Source organism: Propithecus coquereli, unplaced genomic scaffold (assembly GCF_000956105.1).
Source record: "Propithecus coquereli isolate 6110/MARCELLA unplaced genomic scaffold, Pcoq_1.0 Scaffold426, whole genome shotgun sequence".
NCBI classification, from domain to species: Eukaryota; Metazoa; Chordata; class Mammalia; order Primates; family Indriidae; genus Propithecus; species Propithecus coquereli.
In genome coordinates, this window is record NW_012150019.1 from 1294640 (window position 1) to 1312690 (window position 18051).

At 47.5% G+C, this 18051-nt stretch overlaps 1 protein-coding gene across 1 annotated transcript; it reads right to left on the minus strand.

Moving 5' to 3' along the window:
* Positions 1 to 9657: 9657 nt before the first annotated feature.
* Positions 9658 to 17664, minus strand: NFKBIL1 (nuclear factor of kappa light polypeptide gene enhancer in B-cells inhibitor-like 1). The gene is made up of 4 exons (XM_012653746.1): positions 17486 to 17664; positions 16806 to 17082; positions 10643 to 10864; positions 9658 to 10466 (listed from the first exon to the last, which is right to left on the minus strand). Exons 1-4 carry the CDS (start codon positions 17540 to 17542, stop codon positions 9877 to 9879), a joined length of 1146 nt encoding a protein of 381 aa, XP_012509200.1. The 5' UTR covers positions 17543 to 17664; the 3' UTR covers positions 9658 to 9876.
* Between the last annotated feature and the right edge of the window lie 387 nt (positions 17665 to 18051).

An 18051-nucleotide genomic window follows, 5' to 3' on the forward strand; every position in this document is an offset into this window, starting at 1 on the left:
TGGTGTTCTAAGGCACACGAGCAACATTCCAGGTGCATATGAGCTATTTCTCCTGTTTTCCTTCCCTACTTGAGGCCCTGCAACTTTGCCTTTTAGACTTTACTAGTCTTAGCTATTATTTCTTTTCATTCTGTAGGGGCAGAAAGGGGTGATACCTTTCCTCACCCATCATAAGGGTTATGGCCCACACTCCTAACAAAAGACAGGTTAACAAGAGAAAAGCATAACAAATTTATTTAGTTGAAGTTTAAAGTGACATGGGAGCCTTCAGGAATGAAGACCCAAAGACCCAGGGAAAACTAGATCTGATGAAGAGGCTGGGTGTGGTGGCTCATGCCTGTAATCCTAGCACTCTGGGAGGCCAAGGCAGGAGGATTGTTTGAGCTCAGGAGTTTGAGACCATCCTGCGCAAGAGTGAGACCCTGTCTCTACTAAAAATAGAAAAATTTAGCCAGGCATGGTGGCAGGCACCTGTAGTCCTAACTAGTTGGGAGGCTGAGGCAGGAGGATTGGCTGAGCCCAGGAGTTTGAGGTTGCTGTGAGCTAGGCTGATGTCATGGCACTCTAGCCCAGGCAACAGAGTGAGACTCTGTCTCAAAAAAAAAAAAAAAATACTTGCTGAATGAATGTTCAACTCCTTGGGGAAGTCAAGGATATTAAAGTGAGATTAAGTTCCATGATGGCAGGCTTATGGCAGCCCACAGAAAGGCCACTGAACCTGGCCCAGGGCAGAGGTGATGGGGGCATTCATTATAGAGGCAGAGAAGACAGGAGGAGCACTCTGGTTGGAGGGAAGAGTCTGGGCCAAGACGGGAGGCAAGGGAGAGCGTGAAGTGTGCTGAGACGTGCAGCTGCACGCGAGTGCAAGGAGCAGAGGTGAGGCTGGGGGTGAGCTGCGAGCATATTCTGACGGGTTTAAAAATCCAGAAAAGAAGTTCAGATTTTAGAAATATGATGGGAGCCACCAAAAATTTTAAGCAAGAGAGCGACCCACTTAGTATGATATGTTAGAAAAATGAATCTGGAAGATACACCGCCATGCCTGGCTCTTCTTGTTCTCTTAACTTTACTGTCTCTCGCGTCAATGTTGATTTCCCTCTGGGCCCCTGCTCCTTTCTTTTTCTCTGTGTCCCTCTTTATCTGGGGGTCTTTTTTCCTTCCTTCCTTCTTCTTTTTTTTTTTTTCTTTTTTTTGACAGAGTCTCACTCTGTCGCCCGGGCTAGAGTGCCGTGGCATCATCATAGCTCACGGCGACCTCAAACTCTTGGGCTCAAGCATCCTCCTGTCTCAGCCTCCAGAGTAGCTGGGACTACAGGCACATGCACCACCATGCCCAGCTGATTTTTCTATTTTTTGTAGAGATGGGATCTCACTTTTGCTCAGGCTGGTCTCGAACTCCTGAGCTCAAGCGATCCTCCCATCTTGGCCTCCTAGAGTGCTAGGATTACAGGCGTGAGCTACCGCGCCCAGCCTTTTTTCCTTCTTGTTGTCTCTTTCTGCTTCTCTAATGCTATGAGCTGATGGCCTGAGAAACCCCAGCTAAGCTATTTTAAAACATGAAATGCTGTTGCAATTACCAGTGAGAAACAGAGAGAAACTTAGGTCTCAGAGGAAGAATGGGACATTGAAACACAAAAATGGGAAGGCAAGAAGGAGTGACAGGGAGACGTGAGAGTCAGAGGAAGGAAGGGCGAGACCCGGCTGAGACTTGGTGTCACGTGCGTTTGCAATGTGCTGAAGGATGCTCCTTGCGATGGGCCAATCTTGGTTTCAATCTCAGTTTCAGAGGTTGTATGAAATTCGGTTTCTTTCTTGGGAGGCCAGCAGTTGGTTTGGGGCTTTCCCTGGGTGGGAGAACTGATGACTGGAGTCTTGTGCCCCAAACTCAGGGAAATACATTCTCTATAGTGGTCTCTGTGGAGAAACTAGTGAAATCTCTGAGGCCTCCAAATGAGGCTGAAATGACATTAGCCTCAAACTTGAACTTAGCCTCAAAACCTAAATTGGGATTTATTACCAAATTTGACCCTAACCCAAATCTAACCTCAACCCAAATCACAACTCAAACTCAACCCCAACTGTAACCCTAACCTCAAATCTAAACACATCTCAATTAATAATCCCCCAAATAAAACTTATCTTTTATACCAACCCAATCCTGTTTCTAGAGCTAATCTTGAAACCAACTTATCACCACTCCTAACATGAAACTTAAACCTGAATCTAAATGTAAATCCAATCTGAGCCACAAACCTAAAGTTGAACTTTATCCTGCCCTACCCCTTATTCATCCATCCTTGCATTTAATAAGTATTTAAGGCTGGGCGTGGTGGCCCAATGCTTGTAATCCCAGCACTTTGGGAAGCTGAGGTGGAAGGATCGCTTGAGGCCAGGAGTTCAAGACCAGCCTTGATGACATAGCAAGATCCCATCTCTACAAAAAAAAAAAAAAGTATTTGTTGAGTGCCTACTATGTGCTGAGCACTGTCCTAGGCAGTAGGGACATAGAGGCAAAGGAGTAAGACAAGGTACTGGAACTGGCGGAGTTTATATTCCAGTGAGACAAGACGGAAAAGAAATAAACTGAAGAAGAAATCAACACATGGTGCTATGAGAAAATAAGACAGGATGATGTGACAAGAGTGGCAGGGAGCTACTTTTAAACACAGTAGTCAGCAAAGTTCTCTCTGAATGAGTGAGTTGCATTGAAGCTGAGACCCCAAGCTGAGACCCCATTCTTTCTCTGAAGCTGAGACTCCATTCTTTCTGACAAGAAAGAACGACCAGGTGAGTTTGGGAGTAAAGCATCCCAGGCAAAGGAACAGCTACTGCAAAGGCTGGAAGGTGGAACTGAGCTGGAGGTGATGAAGATAGAAAGCAGGTCAGTGTGGCTGGAGCAGAGAGTGAGACTGGGGGAGGGGTGGGAGATGAGGCCAGGGAGGGGGGCCCGGGCCAGATCATGCAGGGCCATGCAAGGAGGGGAAAGCATCCAGATTTTATTCAACCATGAGAAGCCTTTGGAGGGAGGGTGTGTGTGTGTGTGAGAGAGAGAGAGAGAGAGACAGAAGGGACAATGGGGGCAGAGGGGCAGAGAGACAGAGACTGTGGAGGTGACTGGATTTATGTTTTTAAAAGATCACCATGGCTCCTGTGTTTAGACTGGCTGGTAGGGGCGAAAGCAGGGACACCAGTTAGGCGGCAGTGGAAGTCATGCTGAAGAGGAGATGGTGGTAGCCATGGAGGTGGAGGAAAGTGGGCAAGTTTGGGCTATATTATATAGTTCAGAGCTAGAGTCGACAGGACTAGATGATGGGTTGATGGATGGGGGAGATGTGGAGGCTTGGGGGAGAAGCAAGATTCTGATGGGGGGAGAACCACAAGTTCTATTTTTTTGTTTGTTTGTTTTTAGAGCATCCACTAGGAAAGAACAAAAGTTCTATTTTGGATGTGTTAAGTCAGACATAAGTGGAGACGTCACTTGGCAGTTAGGTATATGAGTCTGCAAGGGCAGAGCTAGAGAAAGAACATTGGGAGTTGCCAGCATGAAGATAACATTTAAAGCCATGGAACTGGAAGCGATACCTTATCTTGTGTATAAGATCTCGTTGAAGTATTTATGTTTTCCCTCACAATGAACGCAGTGCATCTTCCATTGAATTCCAGAAGCAACAATCTCTCGCTCCCAGATGCAAAACCTTCTAGACTTTGCTGTCTTCTCTTGAATTCTCACTGGGATGCAACCTCCCTGGATTCAGTTCCCTACCTGACAAGGGCCCTTGTCTCAATCCATTTCACAATATTCTATGGAACTCCACATATATTCAAATCTTTTATTCCATTTTTGAAAGCATCTTCCTCTGGGCATTTTGAAACCTGGCTTTCCCCTAGTGCTACTTCTCTCTTTGGCGAAGGCTGCTCTTTCTTCTACCTCCATCACTAGGGGAACAGGGCAGAGAAGAGAGGTCATTTTTTTCTTCTCTCCCCCTGCACCATTTGCTACACTCTTCCCGTCCTCACAGCACAATCTTCTCCATCAACATCTGTACTATGCTCTTAAAAACTTGTGTATGTAGCTCAGTTTTTCTCCATATTTCCTCTCCTACCACTATCGTCAGTGACTTCAAAACCACACAGATCAGATGAATCTTACTCTGGCCTCTTGGTTCTTCAACTTTCTCAACTTCAACATCTTTACAGCCTCTTTCTCTGCTTCACTTTAGTCATCCATGAGTAAGGTTGTACCTCGAAACTCAGCATCCTTTGGAAGGGCTACGCTTTCACAATCTTGGTGTTTTGTTTTTGAGACAGGGTCTTGCTCTGTTGTCCAGGCGGGAGGGAGTGCACAGTCGTAGCTCACTGTAACTTCAAACTCCGGGGCTACCTTCAAGGTCTTGAACTCTGAATTTTCCCTCTCTTCCCAACCACTCACTTTTCACATCTCACTGTCTCCCTCCCATTGAATCAGCTCTTTATTCTCACCAAGACTTCCAGCTTCTACTTTCCTGGTTTTCCCTGTAGATTTGGTTTAACACGTACTGCACGGTCAACAATCACAACTACACTTTCACCAGCATTTTAGTATCTCTTACCTGCACGATGTTCTATCAAGAAGACCTTGAAAAACTTTACTTGGATAAACTCAGTGGTCTCATTCTTGAGTCTTTTCTTAGGCTGCCGAGCATTGCAGGAGGGTCGTGTCACTGTGAGAGGCTAATCCTGGCCATCTCATGTCAGAGGGTCATCAGTGTTCCTTGACAAAACTCTTACAAAAACCATTCTTTGTGGACTCCCCACTGTACTCCTGCATGTGGCGTTCTAACGCTCCGTGCCTCCTATGCCCTTCATCCTACCTCTTCCCCTTCAGGTGCTGATGCTGTCATCTGTTTCATTGAGCTTAAAGCCATCCAAGGTGGATCTCCTCACTTCCTTCTTTTCCCTCCACTTTGCTATTCACAGTTCGTCTTTCTTTTCTTCTTCTTTTTTTTTCAGTCCCCGTAGAGACTGTCAAAAATTGCCAGTGCTGACTATATTGCAAGTCATCATGGTGGGGTATTGGGAAAAGTTTTCGGTTAGCAATAACTGCGCCTCGAATAAACCTCATTGGCTACCACACTGCCACTGCGCAAAGCTTTTCCTTTTCTTCTTGATTCACAGAAGTCCTCTTTCTTCTTTCCAAGGCTGATCCCTTTATCTGTGCCCTTTCCCACTTCTGTCTTTAGTATATTCTTTCACCCTTCTTTTGTTTCTGAAGGGGGAGAGTGTGAAGGGGGGTTCAATTTCCTTTTTTTTTTGAGAGTCTCACTCTGTCGCCCTGGGTAGAGTGCAGTGGCATCATGGTAGCTCACTGCAACTTGCAACTCCTGGGCTCAAGGATCCTCCCGCCTCAGCCTCTAGAGTAGCTGGGACTACAGGCGCCCACCATGATGCCAAGCTAATTTTTCTATTTTGAGTAGAGATGGGTCTCGCTCTTGCTCAGGCTGGTCTCAAACTCCTAAGCTCAAGAGATCCTCCCACCTTGGCCTTCCAAAGTGCTAGGATTATAGGCGTGAGCCACCGTGCCTGGCCTCTTTCTTACATTTTCAGTATTTTTGTCTCTTCTTGCACCTTCCCTTTATTTTATATTCTATTTCTTGAAAATAAACCAAAAAATCCTTCCCTGGATTTGTTCTCCCTCAAAATATTCATTCCATCTCTCACCTTCCCTTTCTGCGTGATGTCTCAAAAGACTAACCCCTTAACTAACTACTTTTACAGGAAAATTTTGAATAAAATTTTCCTCATCTGTAAAATTTGTAGGTAGAACTAAGAGATGATTCTTACTCACTTCTGTATTCGCCATTCTATGACTTTGCTCCCACTGCCTCCTTTTCACCTCCTACTCACTCCTCGACCTGTGTAAAGTGATTTCTGTCCCTCTATTAAATGGAAACTGTTTTCTCAAAATTGTAACTGTCTAGTTCCTGAGCCCAAACAATCTTTTCAACCCTTACCTACCAGACCTCTTTGAGGCCTCAGACGTGGCTGCCCAGTCTCCGCTTGGCGTATAGCCCCCACCTCCGCCACCCTCTTTCTCTGTTCCCCCCACCTCTCTCCTTTATTGGTTTTCTTCCTTTGACCATCCTCAGGGCTCTTCTGGTCACTCCACCCTCTCTCTTGAGGATTCTGTTCACTCAGACACTCAGCCTCTATTGGGAAGGGAACGATGCCCAAATCTATCCCTCTGAACTTTTCTCGAGCTCCAGACCTCCTTGCTGGAAATCTCCACGTGAGTGTCATGCTAGCACCTCAAACTCAGCAAGCTTTCCTTGAACACTTCATTACTCTAAGCAAGTGCACCGCAATTATTATGGAAAGTTACCTGTATATTGTGTCACTAGACTGCAAATTCTATGAGGACAGTGACCTTATCACTCATGCCTATTGTCTAGCAGTGCCCTGCTCCTAACAGGTGCTTAATAAAAGTTTATTAATTGAATGTCTGAAGTCAACTCTTTATCTTTCCCTTCAGCCACACTCCTCCTTCTTGGTTCAGGGCGTCACCACCCTTCCAATCCCCTTGGCTCAGAACTTGGAGTCGCCTAAGACTCCACTTTCCCCACTCCCACGTCCAGCCAGTTGTCATGTCCTAATGTCTCCTCAAGGTTTATAAAATCTTTTCCTTCCTTTAATGCCATTTGGGGTTATTGGAACTTAAGTAGAAGTATTAATACATGAGGTTTGGAGTTGGATGAGTTGAATGCTAATTTCACTACTTTTTAGCTGTGTGGCCTTAAGTAAGTTACAGTGTGTTTATGTGCCTTTATTTCCTCATCTGTATAATGGGGGTCCACCACCCATCTTTTGGACAGATGTTGACAGGACTCCTGATGTTAGGAAAAGGGCTGGTTAACACAGTAAAATATTCGAAAATGGTGGCGTTCTCACTTTACTTCTTTTCTGTACTCCTGCAGCACTGTCCTGGTCTCCCTCTTCGTCACGGTTGTCGCAGTCCAAATCCCTGACCTTGGCATTCTGTGGTCCTTTCTTTGCCACATGTTCCCTCATCCCCGTGCCGCTTCTACCCCAGGACTCATTTTCTCCTGGGCATACCATTCTGGCTGTCAGCCTCTCTGCTCCAGCCATTCCATCGACCCAGGGAGCCTTTCCGTCCCCTCCACCCACCCAAGTCCCACGTTCCCCAGAGCAGGTCAAGTGCTCCTCTCCCGCCCAGAGCCTCCCGGATGCTTTCAGATGGGATTCGCTCTCCCTTTTCTGTTTCCACCGTACCCTACTGTGGAGGCTACTCAGCATGCCTTGAATCAGTTGACTAACATGGGTCTGCCTCCCCTGTTAGACTGCAAACTTGAAGCAGGGTTTGAATTTATCTTCGGGCTACACGATGCTCAGTTGCCCTGCACTGAATAGAGTCCTTTCCAGATCCTTTTCCTAACTTAACCCAAACCTGCCCCACCCCAATCCCCAAAAGGACCCTCTTCAATCTCACTGTTCTTTCCCAGCCGTTTCTCCAACTGAACCCTAACGGCATCCTCCACTGAGACTCAGCTCCTGGTCCCAGCTCTAGAGAGCAGAGATGCACTTCCACCGCCCCAGAGTTTCTTGACAGGCACTGAGTCACCCCTTGGGGATCCCTGGGCCCCACTCCCTGCCCCCACCATGGTGGACAGGATGCCTGCTGCCTGCCCCAAGGGGTCGGAGGAAGCCAGGGCCTCTACGGCTCAGTATTTTTATCAGCCTAGGAAACAAGAGACACAGAAGCGGAAACCATGTGGTCAGAGAAAGTGAACAGCCCTTATCTCAGGGGAACCCCCACCAGGACTGGGGGCCAGACACGGAGGGGGGGCGGGAGGAGACGTTGAAAAGAGAGCGGTCTGGGGGCCCAGGTATCAGGGCTTATTCTGCTTTGGTTTTATGTAACTATCACAGAAGAGGAAATGATGTGCTTAAAGACCAGAGAGAAACTGGCTGGGTGGAGGAGCCAGTCTGGACACCAAAGCTTTTTGCTGCTTACCTCTGAACCCCCGGCCAGGGATCCTAACTCCCCCTACTCCCAACCTGGGCTCTTTGCATGCCACTTCCGAAATCTCTGGCCTGTGAGAGGAACCGGATGCCAGGGCTGCTCACAGCTTGAAGCCTCTTCTCTGAATCACAGCAGCGGCTTCTCACAGGACCTTTCTCACCAGCTCTGCCCCTCCTGCCCCTGAACATCTGCCCGGTCCCTCAGAGGCCCTGGGCCTCTTCCTCACGCCAGGCTCTCCGTCTTCTCTGAGGGCTCATGCCCACTCCCTGTTCCCAGAGGCCTGCATCCCTGACCTCTACTGCCTTCCACTCCTACTCCTGGGGTTCTCCTGTATAGACCTAGGCTTGAAATCTGAAAAATAAGTTTCTGTGCATGTCTATGTTCTCTGTGCACACACCAGCGCACACCTGTACTCTCTCCTGTCTGTCCTGCCCTTTTCTTCTTTTTTTTCTGTGAGACAGAGACTCACTCTGTCACGCTGGGTAGAGTGCTGTGGCATCAGCCTAGTTCACAACCTCAAACTACTGGGCTCAAGTGATCCTCCTGCCTCAGCCTCCCGAATAGCTGGGACTACAGGCGCATGGCACCACGTCTGGCTAGTTTTTCTATTTTTAGTAGAGATGGGTCTCGCTCTTGCTCAGGCTGCTCTTGAACTCCTGACCTCAAGCCATCCTCCTGCCTCGGCCTCCCAGAGTGCTAGGATTACAAGTGTGAGCCACTGTGCCTGGCCAGTCCTGCCCTTTCTTTTCACTATTTCCCAGTTGTGTCCCGGGAGATAGCAGTGGGCTTTGGTCTACTATTTCTGACTCTAGTTTCCTCTTCCGTGGGAATCCCAGACCCTTTCCCTTCACCCCTTAGGATCTCAACCACTGCTTCTTGCAAAAGGAGATGTTTATGGGGAAGGCCAAGCCTGGGCTGCCCAGAAAGGAACTTGGGTTTGGGATGGGGGCAGAATCTGGATGGCAGAGACGAGGACTGGGGTCCTGGAGGAGGAGGGACAGACTGAGAAGCTAGAGGGCAGACAGTGGAGCCAGGAGCCTGGATCTCGGGCGTGGATCTCTGGTTGCCCAAGAACAGATACCCCAGGTTACATAATCTGGCTCTTTCCGCCTCCTTCCCCTGCTCCTAATTTTAGCAGCTGAAATTCCACTCCCCCACAGGGCTCTTCCTCCATCCCTTCCACTGTGTGCCCCATCCTCCCTAGCCTCCTCATGCCCCCCAGCCCCAGCTGCCCCCAACTCGGCTCATTCAGTGACTCAGCAAAGGGAAAGCCCTGTGTTGGGGGAAGGGGGTGTTAAGTGGGGAGGAGGATGTGGTTCTGCCTGGTGGGGAGGGGAGGGAAACTGGTTTTGTTCCCCTTTTTGCCTCTGTTCACATCTATTTCTCCAGCCGCAGACTGCAGAGTGGCCAGGACCCCAGCATAGGGAGCAGAGTGACGCTGGAGGGCCACCTGGGCCTTCTTAGGCCGGGCTGGGGGTGGGCCAGCAGGGCTTTCTCGTCCAGCTGAGGGCACGCATTGGTGCGAGCGTGCGTATTGTAGGTGTGTAGGAGCTGTGGCTTTCGGCAGGCGGGGAGGGAAAGGAGATGTCATGGGTGATGAAAACCACAGCAATGGAAAAAGGCAGAGGAGACACCGGGAGTGAGATGTGGAACCAGGTCTTATTAGGAAATGGCAGAGTCAAGGAGCAGTAGTGGTGGCCCGTGTCCCCCACCCCCACTCGTTACAAGTTTCGCTCCCACCCGTATCCTCCGCCGGGCAGCATCTGGCTCTTCCTTGTGGTCCCCATCCTTGACCTTACCCTTCCTTCTGCCTCACCCCTGAGGCTCCATCCCCGAAGTTTCTTGCTCTTTCCCAAGGGTCACTTGAGGGCCTCTGCATGGCGATTCAGGGCCTGAGAAAGGGCCGTCACTGTTCCCATCACACGGCCCAGCTCCCAGGTCTCAATCTGGCTTCGGAATCGCTGTAGGAAGCGGTCAGGGTGCCAGCGAACCTGCTGGACCCTCAAGTACCTTCTCAGAGCCCCCTGCTCCTCCAGGGGGGGGCCCCTGGCCACCAGGGCTGCAGCCATGGCTTCTGGGTCCCCTCCCCCAGGGCAGGGCCAGGGCACATCGCCAAAGCGCCAGAGGTTGCCCCTCCCCACCCCTCTGGGATGCTCTGCCCTGGGCCCGGCCCTGGCTGGCTCTGGCCCTTGGTCCCCGCGAGCCTCCTGGGCCCTCCTGGCTCGGCTCTCACGCAGTTCCTCCTCCTTGGCCCGGGCTCGCTCGCGGAAGAGCCGCTGCTCCTCTTCCTGCTGCCGCCAGCTGTGACTGGAGCCCTCAGCCCGTGGGGGTCGACAGGATCCCTCTGCTTCCCGCTGCTGCTGCTGGCGCTTCTGGGCATGTTCCCGGGCCAGGCGATCTGACCAGGCTGAGAAGGACTCGGGTTCCTGGGTCTCATGGGGAGCGTCATCTGTTTGGAAGGGCAGGATGGGGGTAGTTGGAAGGAGGCTGTGAGGAGGTGGTGGGCCCCGAGCGGCAGGGGGACAGAGAAAGGGCGCAGGAGCCCAGGGTGGTGCCTCATGCAGAGGCACAGGCAAGCGGCCAGTGGGGAGGGAGGGCAGCTGTGGATGGCAGTGGACTCCTCACCTTCGAACCTCCCCATGACCTCCTGCCACTCGTCCTCCAGCTCGCCCTGCAGCTTCTGTCTCCACTCCTGCTCCTTGGAAGCCTCGTCTTCTTCCTCCTCTTCAGCAGAATCCCAGGGAGGTCCCCAGCCCAGAATTTGTCCAGGGGTCTCCCCATCCTTATTCTTTATTCCCATGGCAGAGGGACAGCGGCTAAGCAGCGGCAGGAAGAAGTCTGTGTAGGCTGTTGGTGGGAGAGCAGGGAGCAGAAGTTAGCTGGGACTCCCACTCCTCGGCTGGGCCGCCATCTTCAATCCTGCCGGTCACTCACTTCCTTGGTCTAGGGCAATGGAAGGGTGGCCCATATGGATGCTTCCTGGGTATTAGGAAATAACCATCACTGACCGATACATGCTGATAGTTTACCACATGCGCGCTAAGTGTGGTAGTTTAAATATTCTGACCCATGTCCCCACAAACTATTTTAGTGTCCTGTGAGTTCTACTGTGTCAAATGACGACTTTTGGCCTGCCTCTAGTCACCAAGGCAGTGGCAAAATCCTTTGACTATGTATTCCATTTTTGACTTGAAATATTGTCACTGTACATTCCTTATTTTCTCACCTGAAACTATACATCAACTGGTAAAATATCTGAACTCTCCACCCTGTACCATTATAAATATACACATGTATAACATTTATCTTTCTATATCACTCTTCAATAAAGTGAGTAAAATAAATGTTTCAGGAGAATCTGTGTCAGCCAGCATCACTTGGGGATGATGGGAGGGCATGGGGAGGTAGACCAGACACGAGTCTGAGTCACAGAAACGCTGCCAGCACCAGAGCAGGTGAAAGGGGGCTGAGTGAGATATGGGGTCTCACCCAGGGACTGGGAGAAAACACGAGAGGGACTGACATTCCTGAGTCCTGACCTCACTGCATTGGGCCCAGCGTTAGCCGACTGCCACGCTGCTTGCTTCACTGCCAACCCAGGCACCCTGGCCAGGCCCACCTGCTGTGGCCACCAACCACTTCTTTCATTCTGGGGACAGAGGAAGGTAAGGGAGGCAGCCTTCCTTCCTGTGGACCTACTTTCTTTCACCAGGGTAGGAGGAAATAGGCTGGCAGTCCTTAACTCTTTATTCTGTGGTGCTGGAAAGTACTGTTTACCTGGCAGAAGGATGAGACAGGGGAAGGGTTGACCCATCACTGCCAGGAAGGCAGGAAGACAGAATGGGCCCAGCCTTGGCTGGCCAAGGCCCACCACCCCCACCTGAACCACATGGGGGGGGGCACTTCTCCTTAGTATTGTTGTGACCTGTCACAGGCCCTCCCAACTTGTCCCACCCAGTAAGTACTCAGTCTCGTCTTTCAACTGCGTATTCCACACCAGGGCTTGCTGCAGGTATGAGGGTGGTGGGTGTTCAGCCTTGCATGGGAGGTTTTAAATTTATAGGTTTTAAGGAGTAGGGCCTCCAACTATAAAAACATAAGTAAAATATGTCATAAAATTGTAAACAGCCACTACAAATAATGTTTGTGTGTGGAAAAAAAACTGGCTACAAAACTGTAAAGATTTGACCATCACTGCCTAAAAAGAGACCAAATTCTATAGTTGAAAAAAATAGACTGGAAAAAAATATGTGAAAATTCTAGTCTCTGGGTACTAGGACTATAGGTGGCTTCCCCTCAATTTTATTTAATTGATATTTTAATGTGAAAGGGATATAATTAAGTTGAAATTTTTTCTTTTTAAGGAAAGGAGAATAAATTTGTTAACTATTAACAGTTTGCTGTGATCCCTCCCAGTCTTGTCTTGGTGTACACAAACACATACATATGACAAATTTATTCAGAGTTATGTGACCATAACACATAAATTGTTCAGCAACCCACTGCTTTCATTTAACATCTCGTTTATATTTTTCCACAGGAATACATACAGTCTACCTCATTCTTTTTGATGACTGTGTAGTTAGTGTTCCATTGTGTGTATGAAACAAATCTCCCTACCCCCAATCAATAGACTGTTTCCAAAAATGTTCAGCCTCATAAGTGTATCTTTGTGGACTCGTTACAGTCTGTGGGGTAGATTTTCAGAAGTGGAATTTCTGAGTCAAAGAACATGTGCGATTTTGCCAAATTACTCTCAATAAGTTTGTGCCGAGAATATACAAGTCTGCCTGAGTCTTCCTTTATTAAAATCGAATATCATCAACCCTCTTAATTTTGCCAATGTGGTAGATTAAAAATGATTTTATTAATGAAGTTTTCTTCTTTTTCATATGTTATTTGGCTATTTGTATTTCTTTTGTGAATGACTTGTTCATGTGCTCTGTCCACTTTTTCCTTGGAAATTATACATATTGATATGAGAGTTCTATATATAATGTTATATGTATTACATATTGTCAATTATTTTCTCCTACCTGTCTTTTAAAATTTTGAGGTAGTTAAATTTGTATCAATATTTTCTTTTCTGACTTTTTATTTAATTTCATTCTTAGGAAGGCTTTCCCTACCCTATGATTATAAAATATTCCCTCATATTTTTTTCCACTATTTTTATGTACATTTACTTTTACCTTTAGAAATTTAAAAAATTCAAATAGTACAAAGCATAATACAATAAACACTCCTATTCCTATCACAGGGCTAGAGAAATAAAATCATCATGGATAAAGCTAAAGTTTTCTTTGATACTGCCTTCCAAGTTATTTTATTTCATATTTTTACTTAAAAACTATGTTAATACGCCTTCCAAGTTTTATTTCTCCCTAGGTGCAACCCCTCCATCTGGTGTGGACCTTTCTGCCACATTTAAGCGTTTACTCTGCTGGAATTTACTTCTGAGTTAGGTGTGAGGTAGGACTCTATTTTTCCCTAGATGAGGCAAATGTTCCAACATCATTTATTAAATAGTTCACCTTTCTCCAGTATTTGAAATACCACCTTTATATCAACTTAGCAGTATAGATCAACTTTCCCCAGTGTTCTTTAGTTAATATGCTATACTTTCATACTAGGAAAAATAAATACGAAGAACACTTTGTGGAGGAAGATTTACTTTGTCTTAGTGATGAATTCCCTTACCCACGTAAGACATGATTTCCATCTCAAAGGCACAAACGTACTAACTGGAAAAAGAACACACTTTTAAAAAATGCCAACGTCGAGAAGCTTATACTGAGTGCAGATCGACTGAGACTCAGAGGAGGAACTGGTGCCAGCAGCTGGGGTGGTCAGAGAGGGCTTCGAGGAGGAGGTGGGGCTTGCACTGGCTGGGAAGGGAGGATAATTCTTTGTAAAGTGGAAATCAGGTGGAAGGGGAGGTGACAGGCAAGAGCCAAGCAGGCTTGTGAAAGACTGGCTTAGCGCCACTGAAGACAGAGCCACAAAGCTGGAGCTGTGGCTCTGAGGGTGTGCAGTGGGAGGCAAGGCTGGAAAGGCAAATGGAACACAAACCTGATGGCTCAGCCATTGTAAAATAGGGCTACAGCCTACTTCTACTGTGCAAATTGAAGTGGTAGTGGACATTATCTCTCTAGTACCGTGCTGGCACAGAGCAGAAGGGCAGTGAATGCTACCATAAAAACAAAAACAAAACCAAAAACAGGCTGGCTTTGGGCTTTATACCTTTTCCAAAGACTGAGAAAATGAACCTGTTTCTCGATGTTCACACTAATTCTGTTGTATGTAGAGAAATGGTTAGTGTCTGATTAAGCTGTATTTATACAGGGGTCTCTGACAGCTAAGACCCCTTCCCCTGAGTTGGTAGGTTCTAAAAAGAAGTTACCAAAAGCCTACAAGGTAGAAGCCATTCAAGGCATCTCAGGCGGTGTGATAATCCAGTCCAGCCACTGCAATGTGAACTGGCGCATCCCTCAGACCCAACATGGGAACTGAGGGGAAAAACTCCCAGCAGGGATCCTGGGTCATTTAATCTGTTCAAAGATGATATATTCATTTCTCTAAAGAAGCTGGAAACTTCTTTAGAGAAACGAATGAGATGAGCCTTTCGACCACGGAGTTAGAAGGCCACCTGGTGGCAGGGCTGGCAGGGGACCAGGAGAAAATAAGGCCTGAGGAGGACACCAGGGTTTGGGAGTGAAGGCACTGAGTGAGAGTCCCCCTTTGGAAAACAATGACCTGACAGCTGTTAGATCTCACACAAGTTCCTGAACCTTCTGGGCCCTGCTTTCCTCATCTGTAAATGATAGTATCAATCTCATGCACATCTTAGAAATTAAGACAATTAAAGAAGTGCCTACTACACTATCAGGGGCATTTTTACTACTCAAAAAGCCTTAAGTGGGTAATAGAAAAATAAAAAGACTTATCACTTAGCAGGTGTCAAAAATGCACCAAGTGCTTGCTTTGTTTACTTGTCACACTTCCCACTTTTGAGAGGTAAATTAGGCTCAGAGAGGTGTAAGGGGCACGTCCCAGTCCCCATCAAAGGTAGAGCTGGGATTTGGATGCTCTCTGCTTTGTTGCCTTCCACCATCCTGTCTCTTTCAACATCAGTGTCCAGTTAGATGACTGTACTAACTCAACACTCTAGTAGGGACTTGGTAAACCTACTCTTTGCTTTTAAGTCTACCAAAAAATGTGAATATGCCAGTCCATCTCATGTATGTTAAAGGAAATTAAAGAAAAGGGGATTTTTAACCATAGGAGGAGGTTTTGGGGGGAAGGGCTTCCCATATATACTTGTGGAGCTGGAGGATGGTAATAGCAGCAAATCAGATTGAGGTAGGGTTGTTCATCCCAAGCTAGAGGCTTTCCTTCATGTTCTTACTCTAGAAGGAATCTCCAGATGGGGAAAGGGAATTTCACCTTTTATTTTAGTTAAGAAGGATCATACCTCTACAGAGCTGTTTCCACTGCCACTACAATATTAACACATTCTGTAACTGAGTCCTGAAAAATCAAAGGTATTTCAGAACTGTTTCTGGGATTTGATAGAGCTGATGTAAAAGTACCCACACTAGGCTGTTCTGAAGGTAGTGACTTATCTCAATTGATCGTTCCTAGTCAGTTTTACAGACTGAACTCCTTGTTTTTCTCTTCCTTCCCTTCTCACTGCTGCAAGACTTGACCAGTCTTTTTTTTTTTTTTAAAAGTACATACACTGTATATTAGGCAGCCCAGGAGGGCTTGGATAGTCCTAATAACCAATAACATGAGTGTTTCTGCAGTGAAATGTATGACTGTTGACATCAGTAGGATAAAAACAAATCATAGATTGTCTCACTTCAGTTCAGGTTAGGTCTTTGTTACCAAATGGGTTTTGGTGGCAGACTGATGAAAATGTTTGGTTCTGAGTGTTTCTGAGTTGCAGAACTGTGGATAAGGGAGTACGGACCTGTTGATAACGACAGAAGTAACAATCCCCAGCATCTGGCAAGTGCTTACTGTGTGCCAGGTGCTCTAATTATGTACTATGTCAATTGATTTTCAAAGCATATATGTCATAGAATGGGTACTTTGAACATAGTGCAATCACTGTATGAGTCTATGATGAATAACAGGCAGCACAGTTGTTGAGAGCGTTAACTCTGGCTAGGCCACCTGGGTTACAGTCTCTGCTCTACCAGTGACTAGCTAGCCGTGTAACTTTGGCAAATGACTTAACTTCTCTGTGCCCTGTTTCCTCACCTGGAAAATGGCGGATAATATCAGTACCTACCTTATAAATTGTTGTGAGGATTAAGTCAGTTACTTTTCGAGAAGTGCCTGGCATATAGCAAGGGCTGTTATTATTTGTTTAATTTTGCACATGGGCAAACTGAGCCTCAGAGAAGTTTAGTAACTTGCCCAAGAATACACAGCTATTAAGTGTGGAGTTGGGATTCGAACCCAGGCAATCTTACTCCAAAGCCTACCTTCTATGCTACTTTTTGCCCTATAGGCAAACAACCAGACAAGAAACAAAGTAGCTACTTATCTAGAAAGATGTGAAATTTGAAGACCAGTTGCTGTTTTGGGAATGTTGGCTTCTTCAGACAATAGTAGCTCAGTAATGCAAAGACAGAAATGACAGCCAAATGCCAACCCGGTTAACTCCTTCCCTAGGTCCCACGGACCAAATAACTAGCTTATTTCTTGACTACTGGTTGGCTTTCATTTCAGATCTGATCAGCTGCTCATGACCTTGTTCCACACCGGGCAGACTCACCATCTGGGCCCTGGCGGGCAGCAGCATGCAGCGCTGTGTCCCCATGGCGGTCCTGATGGGCAGGGTCAGCCCCGAGCCGAAGCAGCAGGCACAGGGCAGGGGCATCGTGGCGGGCACAGGCCCTGTGCAGTGGTGGGGGCTGCCCAGCATCTACATCAAGGCCTGGGTGTCGCTGGAGGAGGGCCTGGGCCCGGACCAGCCGTCCGGAAGACAAGTACCGACGGAAGCGGCGCTCTCGGCGTTGGCGGCGGGAAGTGGATGCCATGGAACTCTTGGGCTGAGGAAGGAGAAAAAGGCAGAAGTAGTCAGGGCCCTGGCCTTGGCTGGTGCTTCCCATCCATCTCTGACATTCCCACTTGTTCCTCCCTTTGATTCCCCATTTCTTTTTACAGCTTCAGCGAGAGATGAGGCCTATCCTAATCCTGATCCCTTATCAGATGATACGTTTGAAAAAATTTAAGGGGGAGGCTGGGGTCGCAGATTTAATTTTTTAATGTAAAATTTGAGAAAAGGATAAATAATTGCTTTAAGGCTCATGAACCCAGGTAAATTTTTAATTTTTAATAAAGAACTTAAAAAAAAACCAGGGCCTGATGGGGAAATTTTTTAACAGCAGAATTTGAGTTTTAAAAAGTCACAGATAATTTCAAATAATGATCTAGAAACTAAATATGATGTACCCGGCAAACAGACGTAGAGGCTTCTCCCTCGGGGACCTGGGGGGAGGGGTCATTCATCAGACCTGCCCCTGCTCCCCAAGTACCCCCAGAGCTGTAGGCCCGAGGCCTGTGTTTAAGACGCTCGGAGAAGGGAGGCGGGAAGGGCGGAGACACTCCAGGCTGGCGGAAATGGCGCAAGCAGAGACGCAGGTGAAGGGCGGAAATGAACTGTGAGGAGAGATACCGGATGTCGTTCCGCCCCGACAGGGTGGGATCTCGGTCAGGCTCCGGAGGAAAACTGGGGAACTTAAGATAAAGGGTCCGCCTGTAACCGGAAGACTGGATGAGAGGCGAGGAAAAGGATGCGAGGGGAGGGCAGGGAGAAAGGCGGGCTTTCTGAAAGTTTATCCTCGTCTCCCCAACTAGGCGGAGAGAGGACTTGGTTTAGCAGACAAAAAGATGAGAAAGAGAGAAAATAGGGGAGATGAAGACAGGATAAAAATGAGTGAAAATGGAAAACAAAAACAAAAACCACAGTGAGGCCAAGAACAGGGACAGATTAAAAAAGAGGTGGGGGGAAGACATGA